The 13,667-nt window shown below is 43.6% G+C and overlaps 1 protein-coding gene across 2 annotated transcripts in view; it reads left to right on the top strand.

Moving 5' to 3' along the window:
- The window catches only part of GPAT2 (glycerol-3-phosphate acyltransferase 2, mitochondrial), a 180,849-nt gene that overhangs the window by 143,147 nt on the left and 24,035 nt on the right, over window positions 1–13,667 (top strand). For both annotated transcript variants that reach the window (XM_073559516.1, XM_073559517.1), the window contains exons 15-17: window positions 12,256–12,517; window positions 13,065–13,198; window positions 13,480–13,557. In XM_073559516.1, coding sequence (XP_073415617.1) covers window positions 12,256–12,517; window positions 13,065–13,198; window positions 13,480–13,557 — 474 coding nt within the window. The remainder of the gene's footprint in view (window positions 1–12,255; window positions 12,518–13,064; window positions 13,199–13,479; window positions 13,558–13,667) is intronic.

Raw genomic sequence — 13,667 nt, 5'->3', positions numbered from 1 at the left:
GAACTCTGTCCTTCGTCAGGGTGTGAGGCACTTCTGAACTGGAGGGTTTTAAATACTATATGGCAGCCGATGAGCAGAGACCAGGCGGAGGTTGGCGCATGAACGGCCAGGAGGAATCCGGAAGTCGCCGGCGCGCAGCGTCATGTATATATTGCCGATTGTTGCCATCCACTGTTTAATAAAGGCATTCTTTTATTATTTACCTTGTCCCTATTTATTTTGTGATTTTGACCCATGTCCACAAGTTTTTTTTCGGATCCACAAGCTACACCCATCATATTCTTTAATATCTATGTACACGCCATGCCACGGATGTCAGTGACATGGCTATGAGTGTACAATGATTGCACGCACCATGGAGATCTGATACTGGGGGAGCACACAGTTATAACGGGCACATTGTGTGCAGGTTACTCCAACAATACAAATTAATAATCACTGCACTGATTGGCAGCTTTCTGCCTATGCCTAGTGTACACAAAAAGCTACCAATCAGTGTTGAGGGCGGGGTTGTACAGAGCTCAGCATTCAAGAAAACTGCTAGATCTGCAGCAGATAAACTGTTATATTAACAAACTGCAGCAAGCAGCCCAGAAAGTGACACATCGCTGGAGTCAGGGTCTCGGCTTCTATATTAATCTTTACTCAAATGGGGTACCAAAATCCTGGCAAGAGATTCCCTTTTAATTGTTTCTTATGCACACTGTAATCACTTGCCAAGTATTTTTAACAGCAGCCTAATAGAAAATAACAGATAACACTATATGATATCTATATGATGGTCTTGTGCATATACATTCTTGGCCATAAGTGTTGGCACCCTTGAAATTATTCCAGAAAATGAGCATTTCTCTCAAAGTTATTGTAATTACACGTTTTGTTATACATATGTTTATTTCCTTTCTGTATATTGGAACAATATAAATGAGACTAAAGGCCCCTTTACATTTAGCGATGCACCAGCGATCCCGACAATGATACGACCCGGTCAGGATCGCTGGTGCATCGCTAAATGGTCGCTAGTGAGCTGCCACACAGGCAGATCTCCCAGCGATGCAGCAGCGATACAGCGGTCGTTACTTACCTTTCAGACGCGGCGATCCTGACGTCCTCCCGTCGGCGTCCACGCGTCGCTCGTCGACGCCAGCAGGAAGCCCAGCAGGAAGCACCCGACGAGAAATTGAGCTGCGCAATCAACGACAGACAGCAGGGGAGCCGGTCGGAGGTAAGTATCACACATAGCGATATCGCTAGCGATATCGCTGCTGCGTCACCAAATCGGTAATGCTTTAGCGATATTGCTAGCGATATTGCTATGTGTAAAACCCCCTTAAAAGTCAAATTAGACAAAATGGTATGGAAAAATTGTTTACTCCTTTCCAAAATTGAGGGTAACCAACTTTGATTCAAGCATGTGATGCTTATTCAAACTCACCTCAAGTAACAGATGTGGGCAACATGAAAATCACTCCTAAATCCAGATGAAAAGAGACGTTGACTCAATCATTGCTGTTATGAATGAGTCACCGTAGGAGGCAAAAGCAGAAATACAAGCTAAGTCCAGAAAACCAGAGAAGTTGGCAACTATCAGATTGCAGACCCCTGAACCTATCAACACAACTAGCAGTAGCCGTGGGGGGTTCCTACGATGCCCTAGACCCCTCGATCACAGCCGGAGAATTAAATAAGCCTAAAGAAAGAAAGGGGAAATCTAAACTGCCCCAGAGCAGACCCCAAAGCAATAGGCAGCCCCCAACATATAATGACGGTGAAGCAAGATGAAAACACTAACACAGACAGAAAGATAGACTGAGCAAAGACGGGGCCCAAAACTACCTAGATAGGAAAGGACAGGAAGGCTGCTGTCTGCAATCTGCCAAAACCCTATCAAAGACATAAGCCAACAAGCTGATATGAAAAAGGCCCTGAAGCAGCTAGGCTTCAAAAACTAAATCAGCACTCAGGTAATTTCAGAAGACAGAGCTAAAGGAATTCAGCACACCCCAGGACGGAATGGCAGAAATCCAGAAAAACAAAGCAAAACAAAGTCAAGGCACCAAAGCAAAAGGCCGAGCTGCAAACTTAGCTTTAGAGGAGCAGGAATTCAGACTGGTCTCCAAGGATCCCACAGAGAAATCACCCGCAGGGCAGAAGGGCGTCGGCAGCCTTATATCCAGTCAGTAACTCCACTCAGCCAGTCAAAATCATCAGCCTCAGGTGTTTGATAATCAGGCTCACTACCTTTCTTTACCAGAAGAGGGAGTTCCTCGGGCCTCAGTAATGAAGGGGAAAATGAACTCACAACAGTACCTCCCCCTTGAGGAGGGGTCACCGAACCCTCAACTACGCCACCAGGGCGATGAAAGGCACGCACCAATCTTTTGGCATTAATATCAGAGGCAGGGACCCAGGAATTATCCTCCTGACCATAACCCTTCCACTTAACCAAATACTGGAGTCTCCGTCTAGCCAGACGGGAATCCAGTACTTTCTCTACCTCATATTCCATGTTACCTTCAACCAATACAGGGTCTGGAGGTGCCACCCCCGGAACAACAGGTTCAACAAACCTCTTCAACAAAGATTTATGGAACACATTATGGATTTTAAATGTGACAGGAAGAGCCAAACGAAAAGAGACCGGATTAATAATCTCCACAATCTTGTAAGGTCCAATAAATCTAGGCTTAAACTTAGGAGAAGCCACCTTCATAGCAATATTTTTTGATGATAACCACACCATATCACCAGCCTTAAACTGGGGACCAATGGTCCTATGTCGGTTGGAAAACCGCTGGGCCTTTTCCTGGGAGAGAGATAACTTATCCACCACTTGGTCCCAGATCTGGTGCATTCTCTCCACCACAGTGTCAACCCCTGGGCAGGCAGAGGGCTCCACCTGCCCTGAAGAAAATCGAGGATGAAACCCAAAGTTACAAAAAAAAGGTGACATCAAAGTGGCAGAACTAGCTCTATTATTTAAAGCAAATTCGGCCAAGGGCAAAAATGAAACCCAATCATCCTGATCAGCAGAAATAAAACATCTCAAATATGACTCCAAGGTCTGGTTTGTTCTCTCTGTCTGCCCATTGGTCTGAGGGTGAAAAGCAGAGGAGAAGGACAACTGAATTCCCAGCCTGGAACAGAAAGTTCTCCAAAATCTAGACACAAACTGGACTCCTCTGTCAGACACAATGTTCTCAGGAATCCCGTGCAAACTAACCACCTGTTGTAAAAACAGGGGCACCAACTCAGAGGAAGACGGCAACTTAGGGAGTGGTACAAGATGAACCATCTTAGAGAACCTATCACAAATCACCCAAATAACAGTCATCCTTTGAGAGACAGGCATATCAGAGATGAAATCCATTGAAATATGGGTCCATGGTCTCTTGGGGACAGGCAAAGGCATCAACAACCCACTAGAGCGAGAACACGATTTAGACCGGGAGCACGTCCCACAGGACTGCACAAAATTCCTGACATCACGAGACAAGGAGGGCCACCAAAAAAAACGACTCACCAGATCTCTAGTACCAAAAATACCTGGATGACCAGCCAAAGCAGAGCAATGAACTTCAGACATCACTCTCTTCTTCCACTGGTCAGGAACATACAACTTTCCACTGGGACAATGCTCAGGTTTGTCCTCCTGGAACTCTTCCAGAGTACGTCTCAAATCGGGCGAGATGGCAGTAAGAACTACCCCTTCGCCTAAGATGGTAGCAGGCTTGGTCACCACAGGAGAATCAGCAAAGAAGCTCCTAGAGAGGGCGTCTGCCTTGACATTCTTCGTTCCAGGAAGAAAAGAAACCACAAAATCAAAACGTGTAAAAAAAACAAGGCCCACCTAGCCTGTCTAGGGTTCAAGCGCTTAGCCGACTCTAGGTAAATCAAATTCTTGTGGTCAGTGAGGACCACGACTTGATGCTTAGCTCCCTGCAACCAATGTCTCCACTCCTCAAATGCCCATTTCATGGCCAACAGTTCCCTATTCCCCACATCATAGTTACATTCAGATGGAGAGAACTTTCGGGAAAAGAAAGCACAGGGATTCATTTTAGATGTTACAGGATCCTTTTGGGACAAAACAGCTCCTGCACCAATCTCAGAAGCATCCACCTCTACCTGGAATGGAAGTAGACATCAGGTTGCCGCAAAACCGGGGTGGAGGTGAATCTTCGCTTCTGCTCCTGAAAGGAAGAAACAGCCTCCGGAGACCAATTTAACACATCTGCACCTTTCTTAGTCAAATCAGTCAATGGCTTGGCAATACTAGAAAATTTTGCTATAAATTTCCGATAAAAATTAGCAAAACCCAAAAACTTCTGGAGGGCCTTCAAAGAAGTGGGCTGAACCCAATCGTAAATGGCCTGTACCTTGGCCGGGTCCATTTCAATAGTTGACGGGGACAAAATAAATCCCAAAAAAGAAATCCTCTGTACTCCAAAAAGGCATTTAGATCCTTTGACATACAGGGAATTCTCCCTCAAGATCCGGAACACAGTCCGAATATGTTCCACATGAGAATCCCAATCCTTGGAGAAGATCAAAATATCATCCAGATAGATAATCAAAAATTTATCGACAAAATCTCGGAAAATATCGTTCATGAAGCACTGGAAGACAGAAGGGGCATTAGTGAGCCCAAAAGGCATCACCAGGTACTCAAAATGTCCCTCCGGAGTATTAAATGCCGTCTTCCATTCATCCCCATGCTTAATGCAAATAAGGTTATACGCCCCCCTGAGGTCAAGCTTGGTAAACCAGCAAGCACCTTTAACTCTGGAGAATAGATCAGAAATCAGGGGTAACGGATACTGATATTTAACAGTAATTTTGTTGAGGGCATGATAATCAATACAAGGTCTTAATGATCCATCCTTTTTGGCTACAAAAAAAAACCCGGCACCTAAGGGTGACGAGGATGGTCTAATATGACCCTTCTCCAACGCCTCCTTAATATAGGATCGCATAGCCTCGTGCTCGGGTACAGATAAATTGAAGAGCCGACCCTTGGGAAATTTACACCCCGGGCTCAGTTCAATTGCACAGTCATAACTCCTATGAGGAGGCAGAGACGCAGACTCATTCTCACTAAATACATCATAAAAGTCCGCCAAATAATCAGGAACATCATGCGACTGAGGAGAGGTGGAAAACACCGGAGCCTCACTAAAGGCACACCGACAACCCCAACTCACCACAGACACAGATTTCCAATCCAAAACTGGGTTATGAATTTGTAACCAGGGAAACCCCAGAACAATAGTATCATGCAGATAATGCAACACCAAAAATCTGCAATTTTCTTGATGGTCTGGGGCGACCCGCATTACCACATGGGTCCAAAACTGAGGTTTATTATTAGCCAAAGGAGTAGCATCAATCCCCCTCAAAGGGATAGGCGTCTGCAGAGGTGTCATCGGAAATCCACAACGTTTAGCAAAATCCAAGTCCATTAGGTTTAGGGCTGCTCCCGAATCCATAAAAGCCTTGGCGGAAAATGTGGACAGGGAGCAGATCAGAGTAATAGCCAGAAGAAACTTAGGTTGAACACCCCCAACAGAAAACGTGTGTGCAAAGCGTTTCTCTCGTTTAGGACAGACAGAAATAATATGCGAGGCATCTCCACAGAAAAAACACAACTTATTACGCCTTCTGAACTCCTGACGCTGCTCTCTGGAAATAACTATCACATTGCATAGGTTCAGACATTTGTTCAACAGGTGGCAACACCTCTCGTGCAGCTTTGCGTTCGCGCAAACGCCGATCAACCTGAATGGCTAATGACATAGAATCGTCAAGACCAGAGGGAACAGGAAATCCCACCATAGTATCTTTTACGGCTTCTGATAACCCCTTCCGAAAGAGAGTAGCCAAGGCATTATCATTCCAGGTAGTAAGTACTGCCCACTTTCGGAATTTTTGACAGTACAATTCTGCAGAATCACGACCCTGGGGCATTAGGTTCGTCATACAACAACCCCAAGGCCTGAAAAAATGCGTTCACATTAGTCAGAATAGGATCATCTGGTTTCAAAGAAAACGCCCAATCCTGGGGATCGCCACGCAGCAAAGAGATGGCAATTTTAACCTGCTGCGCGGAGCTCCCTGACGAGTTAGGCTTCAAGGTAAAAAATAATTTACAATTATTTTTGAAATTCAAAAATTTAGACCGATCCCCAAAAAATACATCAGGTGTAGGAATCTTTGGTTCAGCAGCATGTGAATGAGCAAGGTAGGCGGAAATTCCCCGCACTTCCGCAGCGAACTGCTCCACACGATCAGACAATTGCTTTATCTCCATTGAGAGAAAAAAAAATTCCCCCTACGGCCTCAGAGATATAGAGGAAAAAATATACACACTTTTTTTTTTTTTTACAATTCTTTCCTGCTATTGAGTACCCTAGGATCTGCGGTATGGCGGGTGATTCTGTTATGAATGAGTCACCGTAGGAGGCAAAAGCAGAAATACAAGCCAAGTCCAGAAAACCAGAGAAGTTGGCAACTATCAGATTGCAGACCCCTGAACCTATCAACACAACTAGCTGTAGCCGTGGGGGGTTCCTACGATGCCCTAGACCCCTCGATCACAGCCGGAGAATTAAATAAGCCTAAAGAAAGAAAGGGGAAATCTAAACTGCCCCAGAGCAGACCCCAAAGCAATAGGCAGCCCCCAACATATAATGACGGTGAAGCAAGATGAAAACACTAACACAGACAGAAAGATAGACTGAGCAAAGACGGGGCCCAAAACTACCTAGATAGGAAAGGACAGGAAGGCTGCTGTCTGCAATCTGCCAAAACCCTATCAAAGACATAAGCCAACAAGCTGATATGAAAAAGGCCCTGAAGCAGCTAGGCTTCAAAAACTAAATCAGCACTCAGGTATTTTCAGAAGACAGAGCTAAAGGAATTCAGCACACCCCAGCACGGAATGGCAGAAATCCAGAAAAACAAAGCAAAACAAAGTCAAGGCACCAAAGCAAAAGGCCGAGCAGCAAACTTAGCTTTAGGGGAGCAGGAATTCAGACTGGTCTCCAAGGATCCCACAGAGAAATCACCCGCAGGGCAGAAGGGCGTCGGCAGCCTTATATCCAGTCAGTAACTCCACTCAGCCAGTCATCATCATCAGCCTCAGGTGTTTGATAATCAGGCTCACTACCTTTCTTTACCAGAAGAGGGAGTTCCTCGGGCCTCAGTAATGAAGGGGAAAATGAACTCACAACACATTGCATTGTGTGTTTGTGTGTGTGTCACACTAAGCACGGAGAACAGAAAGAGGAAAAGAGAACTGTCTGAGGACCTGAGAACCAAAATTGTTGAAAAATATCAACAATCTCAAGGTTACAAGTCCATCTCCAGAGAATTTGATGTTTTCTTTTGTCCATGGTGCGCAACATAATCAAGATGTTTACAACCCATGGCACTGTAGCTGATCTCTTTGGACGTGGATAGCAGAGAAAAATTGATGAAAGGTTGCAATGCAGGATAGTCTGGATGGTGGATAAGCCCCAATCAAGTTCCAAAGAAATTCAAGCTGTCCTGCAGGCTCAGTGTGCATCACTGTCAGCACGAGCTATCCATCGACATTTGAATGAAATGAAACCCTATAGCAGAAGACCCAGGAGGACCCTGACACAGAGACAAAAAAGCTAGACTGCAGTTTGCCGAAATGTACATGAGTAAGGCAAAATCGTTTTAAAATCCTCCTGTGGACAGATGAGACATCATCATCATTCTATTTACCGAAAACAGAACGAGGTCTGCAAAGAAAAGAGCACAGTACATACAGTCAAGTATTGTGGAGGTTCACAGATGTTTTGGGGTTGTTTTGCTACCTCTGGCACTGGGTTCCTTGACTGTTGATGGTTATAGGAAGTGATTGAAGTTATTTATTTCAAAGGGCGTGCAACCAAATATTAAGTTAAGAGTGGCGCCAATTTTGTCCAGCCCATATTTGGGGGCTTTGTGTCAAATTATGTCCAATTTGCCTTTTTTCTCTGTTTTTTTTTTTCTGTGTTGTTCCCATATACCCAAAAGAAATAAATGTGTGTATAAGAAAACATGTAATTGCAATAATTTTCTGGGAGAAATACTTCATTTTTTGGAACAATTTCAAGGGTGCCAACACTTTCATCGCTGACTGGATGTATTACAGTGATGTGGAAAAGTGTTTGCTCCTTCCTGATTTTCTATTCTTTTGCATCTTTGTCACACTTAAATGTTTCAGGTCACCAAACACATTTAAATATTAGAAAAACATAAAACAAGTAATCACAAAATGCAGTTTATAAATGAAGTTCTTTATTACTAAAGGGAATCTGTCACCCCCTGGATGCTTTCAAGCTATTACTATGGGCATTTACAGGTAATAGAATGGTTAAAGTAGTCTTACCAGTATTCCTCACAGCTGTGGTGTAGTGGTGGAGAAATAGTTTTAACTTTTTATGTTAATGATTTCTTACAGGCTCCGGGGCATTTGGTGCCTGGAAGAAACTTCTGCCTCCTGACTTCATAATTTTACCACCCCCCTTCCATGCATGTCACTCTACCTTGTGACGTGCAGTTGTGGCGCCATAGTCCTGCACCTTCGTCTTGCACTTGTGCTATTCTAGGTACCTTATCCGCCCTTTTATGGGCAGTGTCTTTATCCTGCTTCTATGCAGACAAGTCAGTGCACAGTAGCAGTGACTCGCCTGCGCATAAGCAGGATGAAGACACTGCCCAAAAAATGGCATCTAAGATACCCAAAACAACCTGAGTGTAGGGATGGGAATTTGGCACCACAGCTGCACATCACAGGGTATTGTGACGTGCGTTGGAGGTGGATGGTGTAATGAAGTCAGGAGGCAGAGATTTTTACCAGGCACCGAACTCCCCGGAGCCTGGAAGAAATTATTAACGTAAAACATTAAAACTCTATTTCTTCACAACTAGCTCGCAGTTATGAGGCATACAGGTAAGACTATTTTAACAGTTTTATTACCTGTATGCCCATAGTAATGCCTTGAAAGTGTCCAGGGGGTGACAGATTCCCTTTAAGGGAAAAAAAGTCCAAACTTACAGGGCTCTGTGTGAAACAGCGATTGCCCCCCATTAAAACATAAATTAACTATGGTTTGTTACAACTTTGGGAAGCTGAGTTCAAATTCCCTAGCCTCACCCAGGCCTGATTACTGCCACACCTGTGAAGAAATCACTTAAATAGGACATGCCTGACAAAGTGAACTAGACCAAAAGATTGTCAAAAGCTAAACATCATGCAGCGATCCAAATTAATTCTGGATCAAGTGAGAAACAAAGTAAGGCTGGGGTCACACTTGCAAGAAACTCGCACAAGTCTCGCATGTCAATACCCACCACTGAGTGGGTGGCTGCATGTATTTCTATGCAGCCGAGCGCTCCAGTCCGAGTGCCTGTGACAGTACTGGGTATTGAGACGCGAGACCCGTGCGAGTTTCTCGCAAGTGTAACCCCGGCATAATAGAGATTTATAAGTCTGGAAAAGGTTATAAAGCCAATTCTAAAGTTTTGGGACTCCAGTGAACCACAGTGAAAGCCATTATTCACAAATGGCAAAAACATGTAACAGTGGTGAATCTTACCAGGAGTGGCCGGTCAACCAAAATTACCCCAAGAGCGCAGTAATGAATTATCGAAAAGGTCACAAAAGACCCACAACAACATAGAAAGAATTACATGCCTCACTTGCCTCAGTTAAGCTCAGTGTTCGTGATTCCACCATAAGAGACTGGACAAAAATGGCCAGCATGGCAGAGTTCCGAGACGAAAACCACTGCTGAGGAATAAGAACATAAAGGTTCATCTCATTTTTGCCAGAAAACATCTTGATGATCCCTAAGACTTTTGGGAGAATTCTCTATGGATTGGTGAGACAAAAATTGAACTTTTTGGAAGGTGTATGTCCCATTACATCTAGCGTAGACGTAACACAGCATTTCAGAAAAGGATCGTCATACCAACAGTAAAATGTGGTGGTAGTATGATGGTCTTGGATTGTTCTGCTTCTTCCGGACCTGGAAGGCTTGCTGTTGTAAATGGAACCATGAATTCTGCTGTCTATCAAAAATCCTTAATGACAGTGTCCGACCACCTGTTCATGACCTCAAGCTCAAGCGCACATGGTTTATGCATCAGGACAATTATCCAAAACACCAAAAAGTCCACCTCTAAATGGCTTAAGAAAAACAAAACTAAGACTTTGGAGTGGCCTAGTCAAAGTCCTGACATTAATCCGATTAAGACACTGTGGCATGACTTTAAAAAGACGGTTCATGCTTGGAAACTCTCCATTGTGGCGGAATTACAACAGTTCTGCAAAGATGAATGGACCAAAATTCCACTAGAGCGTTGTAAAAGACTCATTGCCAGTTATCGCAAATTCGTGATTGCAGTTGTTACTCCTAAGGGTGGCACAGCTATTTATTAAGTTCTGGTTAGGCTTTAGGCTCTATATACACACATGGTCAAAATTGTTGGTACCCCTTGTTTAATGACAGAAAAACCCACAATAGTCACAGAAATAACTTGAATCTGACAAAAGTAGTAATAACTAAAAAATCTATGATAATGAACAAAGGAAAGTCAGACTTTGCTTTTCAACCATGCTTCCACAGAATTTAAAAAAAAAAATAAAACTCACGAAATAGGCCTGGACAGAAATGATGGTACCCCTGAAAATAATGTGACAAAAGGGACATGTTAAATCACGGTGTGTCCATTAATTAGCATCACAGGTGTCTACAATCTTGGAATCAGTGAGTGGGCCTGTAAAGAGGGCTACAGATACTCACTGTGCTGTTTGGTGATATGGTGTGTATCACACTCAACATGGACCAGAGGAAGTGAAGGAAAGAGCTGTCTCAGGAGATTAGAAAGAAAATTATAGACAAACATGTTGAAGGTAAAAGTTATAAGACCATCTCCAAGCAGCTTGATGTTCCTGTGACTACAGTTGCACATATTATACAGAAATTTAAGCTCCATGGGACTGTAGCCAACCTCCCTGGAGGTGGCCGCAGGAGGGAAATTGATGACAAATCAAAGACACGGATAATACGAATGGTAAAAAAAGAGCCCAGAAAAACTTCTAAACAGATTAAAGGTGAACTTCAAGCTCAAGGAATATCAGTGTCAGATTGCACCATCCGTCATTGTATGAGCCAAAGTGGACTTCATGGTAAACAACCAAGGAGGACACCATTGTCGAAAAAAAATCATAAAAAAGCCAGACTGGAATTTGCCAAACTACATGTTGCCAAACCACAAGGCTTCTGGGAGAATGTCCTATGGAGAGATGAGACAAAAATGGAACTTTTTGGCAAGGCATATCAGCTCTATGTTCACAGATATAAAAATGAAGCATATCAAGAAAAGATAACTGTCCCTACTGTGAAACATGGAGGAGGCATTGTTATGTTCTGGGGCTGCTCTGCTATATCTGGCACAGGGTGTCTAGAATCTGTGCAGGGTACAATGAAATCTCAAGACTATCAAGGGATTCTAGGGAGAAATGTGCTGCCCAGTGTCAGAAAGCTTGATCTCAGTCGCAGGTCATGAGTCTTGCAACAGGATAATGACCGAAAAAACACAGCTAAAAACACCCAAGATGGCTAAGAGGAAAACATTGGACTATTCTGAAGTGACCTTCTATGAGCCCTGACCTAAATCCTATTGAGCATCTTTGGAAAGAGCTGAAACATGCCGTCTGGAAAAGGCAGCCTTCAAATACGAGACAACTGGGGCAGTTTGCTCTTGAGGAGTGGGCCAAAATACCTGTCGAGAGGTGAAGAAGTCTCATTGACAGTTACAGGAATCGTTTGATTGCAGCGATTGCCTCAAAAGGTTGTGCAACAAAATATTAAGTTAAGGGTACCATCACTTCTGTCCAGGCCTATTTCATGAGTTTTATTTATTTTAAATCTGTGGAAGCATGGCTGAAAAGCAATGTCTGATCTTCATTTGTTCATTATCATAGATTTTTTAGTTATTATTACTTTTGTCAGATTCAAGTTATTTCTGTGACAATTGTGGGTTTTTCTGTCATTAAATGAGGGGTACCAACAATTTTGCCCACATGTGTACATACTATGTATGTATACGGTGGTCGGCAGGATATGTATGACAACTTATGTCATTTGATTGAACTCCTCATATATAAGTTGATTATGTGGATTTTAACTACTCTTTCTTTAGTTCTTGCTCGACCTTGTTCTTTACATTTTTCAGGGTGTCTCCCTGACAAGACTGCTATCTGAGCTCCCCGCGATAACAGAAGATATCTTTCTTCATGGGTTTGATGTTGGATTTTCTGGTCAGCGATGGGATGTTCTCCGTCACAGCCTTTCCATCCTCCGTTGCTCTGTTTCCTTGTATTCCACTCCCTCAGATGATGTATATGTGCTTTGCAGAGAGTCACTGGATAGTATAAGAGAGCTATCCCTACAGAGCTCTTCCCTACTGCCAGTCTTCTTGCATGAAGCTATAGGAGGTACATATATGTCTGACCTTACAACCCCCAATAAAACATGTCTGGAGCATCAGTTCTGGAACTTTGCATTGTGCCTTACCTCTGGTATTCCTCCTCGCAATGTATGACTTTGACTTCCAATGCCGGTATCCAGTGTGAAGGGACTTGCACCATTGATGAGGGCAATGGTATCCAGATGTTGATCTTGTTTACGCCAAGCACCATTTTAGAAATGCAGTGTGTGACTGTAGCCTAGCTATTCGTTTATGCCTTCTGCATTGTGTAGACGCTCTATGCAGCAACACAACATACCCCATAAGCTAAATAGAAGAAATGCTACATGGATAAGATATTGATGATCCATCCTAGAACATCGGTGGGGGTCCGACAGCCAGTAACCCTACAAAGTGGGCAACAGGTAAACATCAGCTGGCTTGCCGGGTGTCTTATTATTTATACCTTGGTCATACACAACCCCTTTAAGAATCCGTCTGAACGTGCTGTGTGCTGATCCTTTTCTTGTACCTACCTTCACGGCACCTATTTCCACTCATTGTTTGTCTTGCAGCTTGTGCCATCCACGCGCTTCTGACTCAGCTTCCCAGCCTGTGTTTGGTGGAGATTCTGTTTACCCAGGATGAGATGATTGAAATGATGATGTGCCTCTGCTCCTTGCTGCACAAAAACATTTTGCTACAGCCGGTACTACACATACTGCAATGTGTATAGTATGCAACACGCAAATGCATAATTTGGCATAAGAGCTGTACACTCACCATGATTGTTAACTTCCTGCTATCCATTCATTAGACCAATAAGAAAACATTACATACATGCTGCAGCTGCACCTGAATATCCTGCACATTCATCTACCGTACCATATACATTGGAGGGATTACATTGCATTTTTTTAAAATATTTTTTTGTTTAGTAAAAAATTTTTATTATGCATTCTTTTTATCATTGTCGTCTTTGTTTACCAGCCATGTCAGAACGTGCATCTTCTGTGCCAAGATATCCTGGACAAGCTGGTTCACTGCGGTCTTCTCTCTATGTATGAGGTGGGTGTACGAGAAGGGCGACTGATTTACAAATCCTGTGACCGGGTGACGTGCGCTCAGAGTGCAGCCCTCTCCACTAAATGGCAATATGGCGGGGACACACCGACACA

The sequence above is a fragment of the Dendrobates tinctorius genome, unplaced genomic scaffold (genome assembly GCF_039654945.1).
Source record: "Dendrobates tinctorius isolate UK_male_01 unplaced genomic scaffold, ASM3965494v1 ptg000272l, whole genome shotgun sequence".
NCBI lineage: Eukaryota > Metazoa > Chordata > Amphibia > Anura > Dendrobatidae > Dendrobates > Dendrobates tinctorius.
Note: the sequence above shows the minus strand (reverse complement) of the source record. Positions and strands in the feature narration are given on the sequence as shown.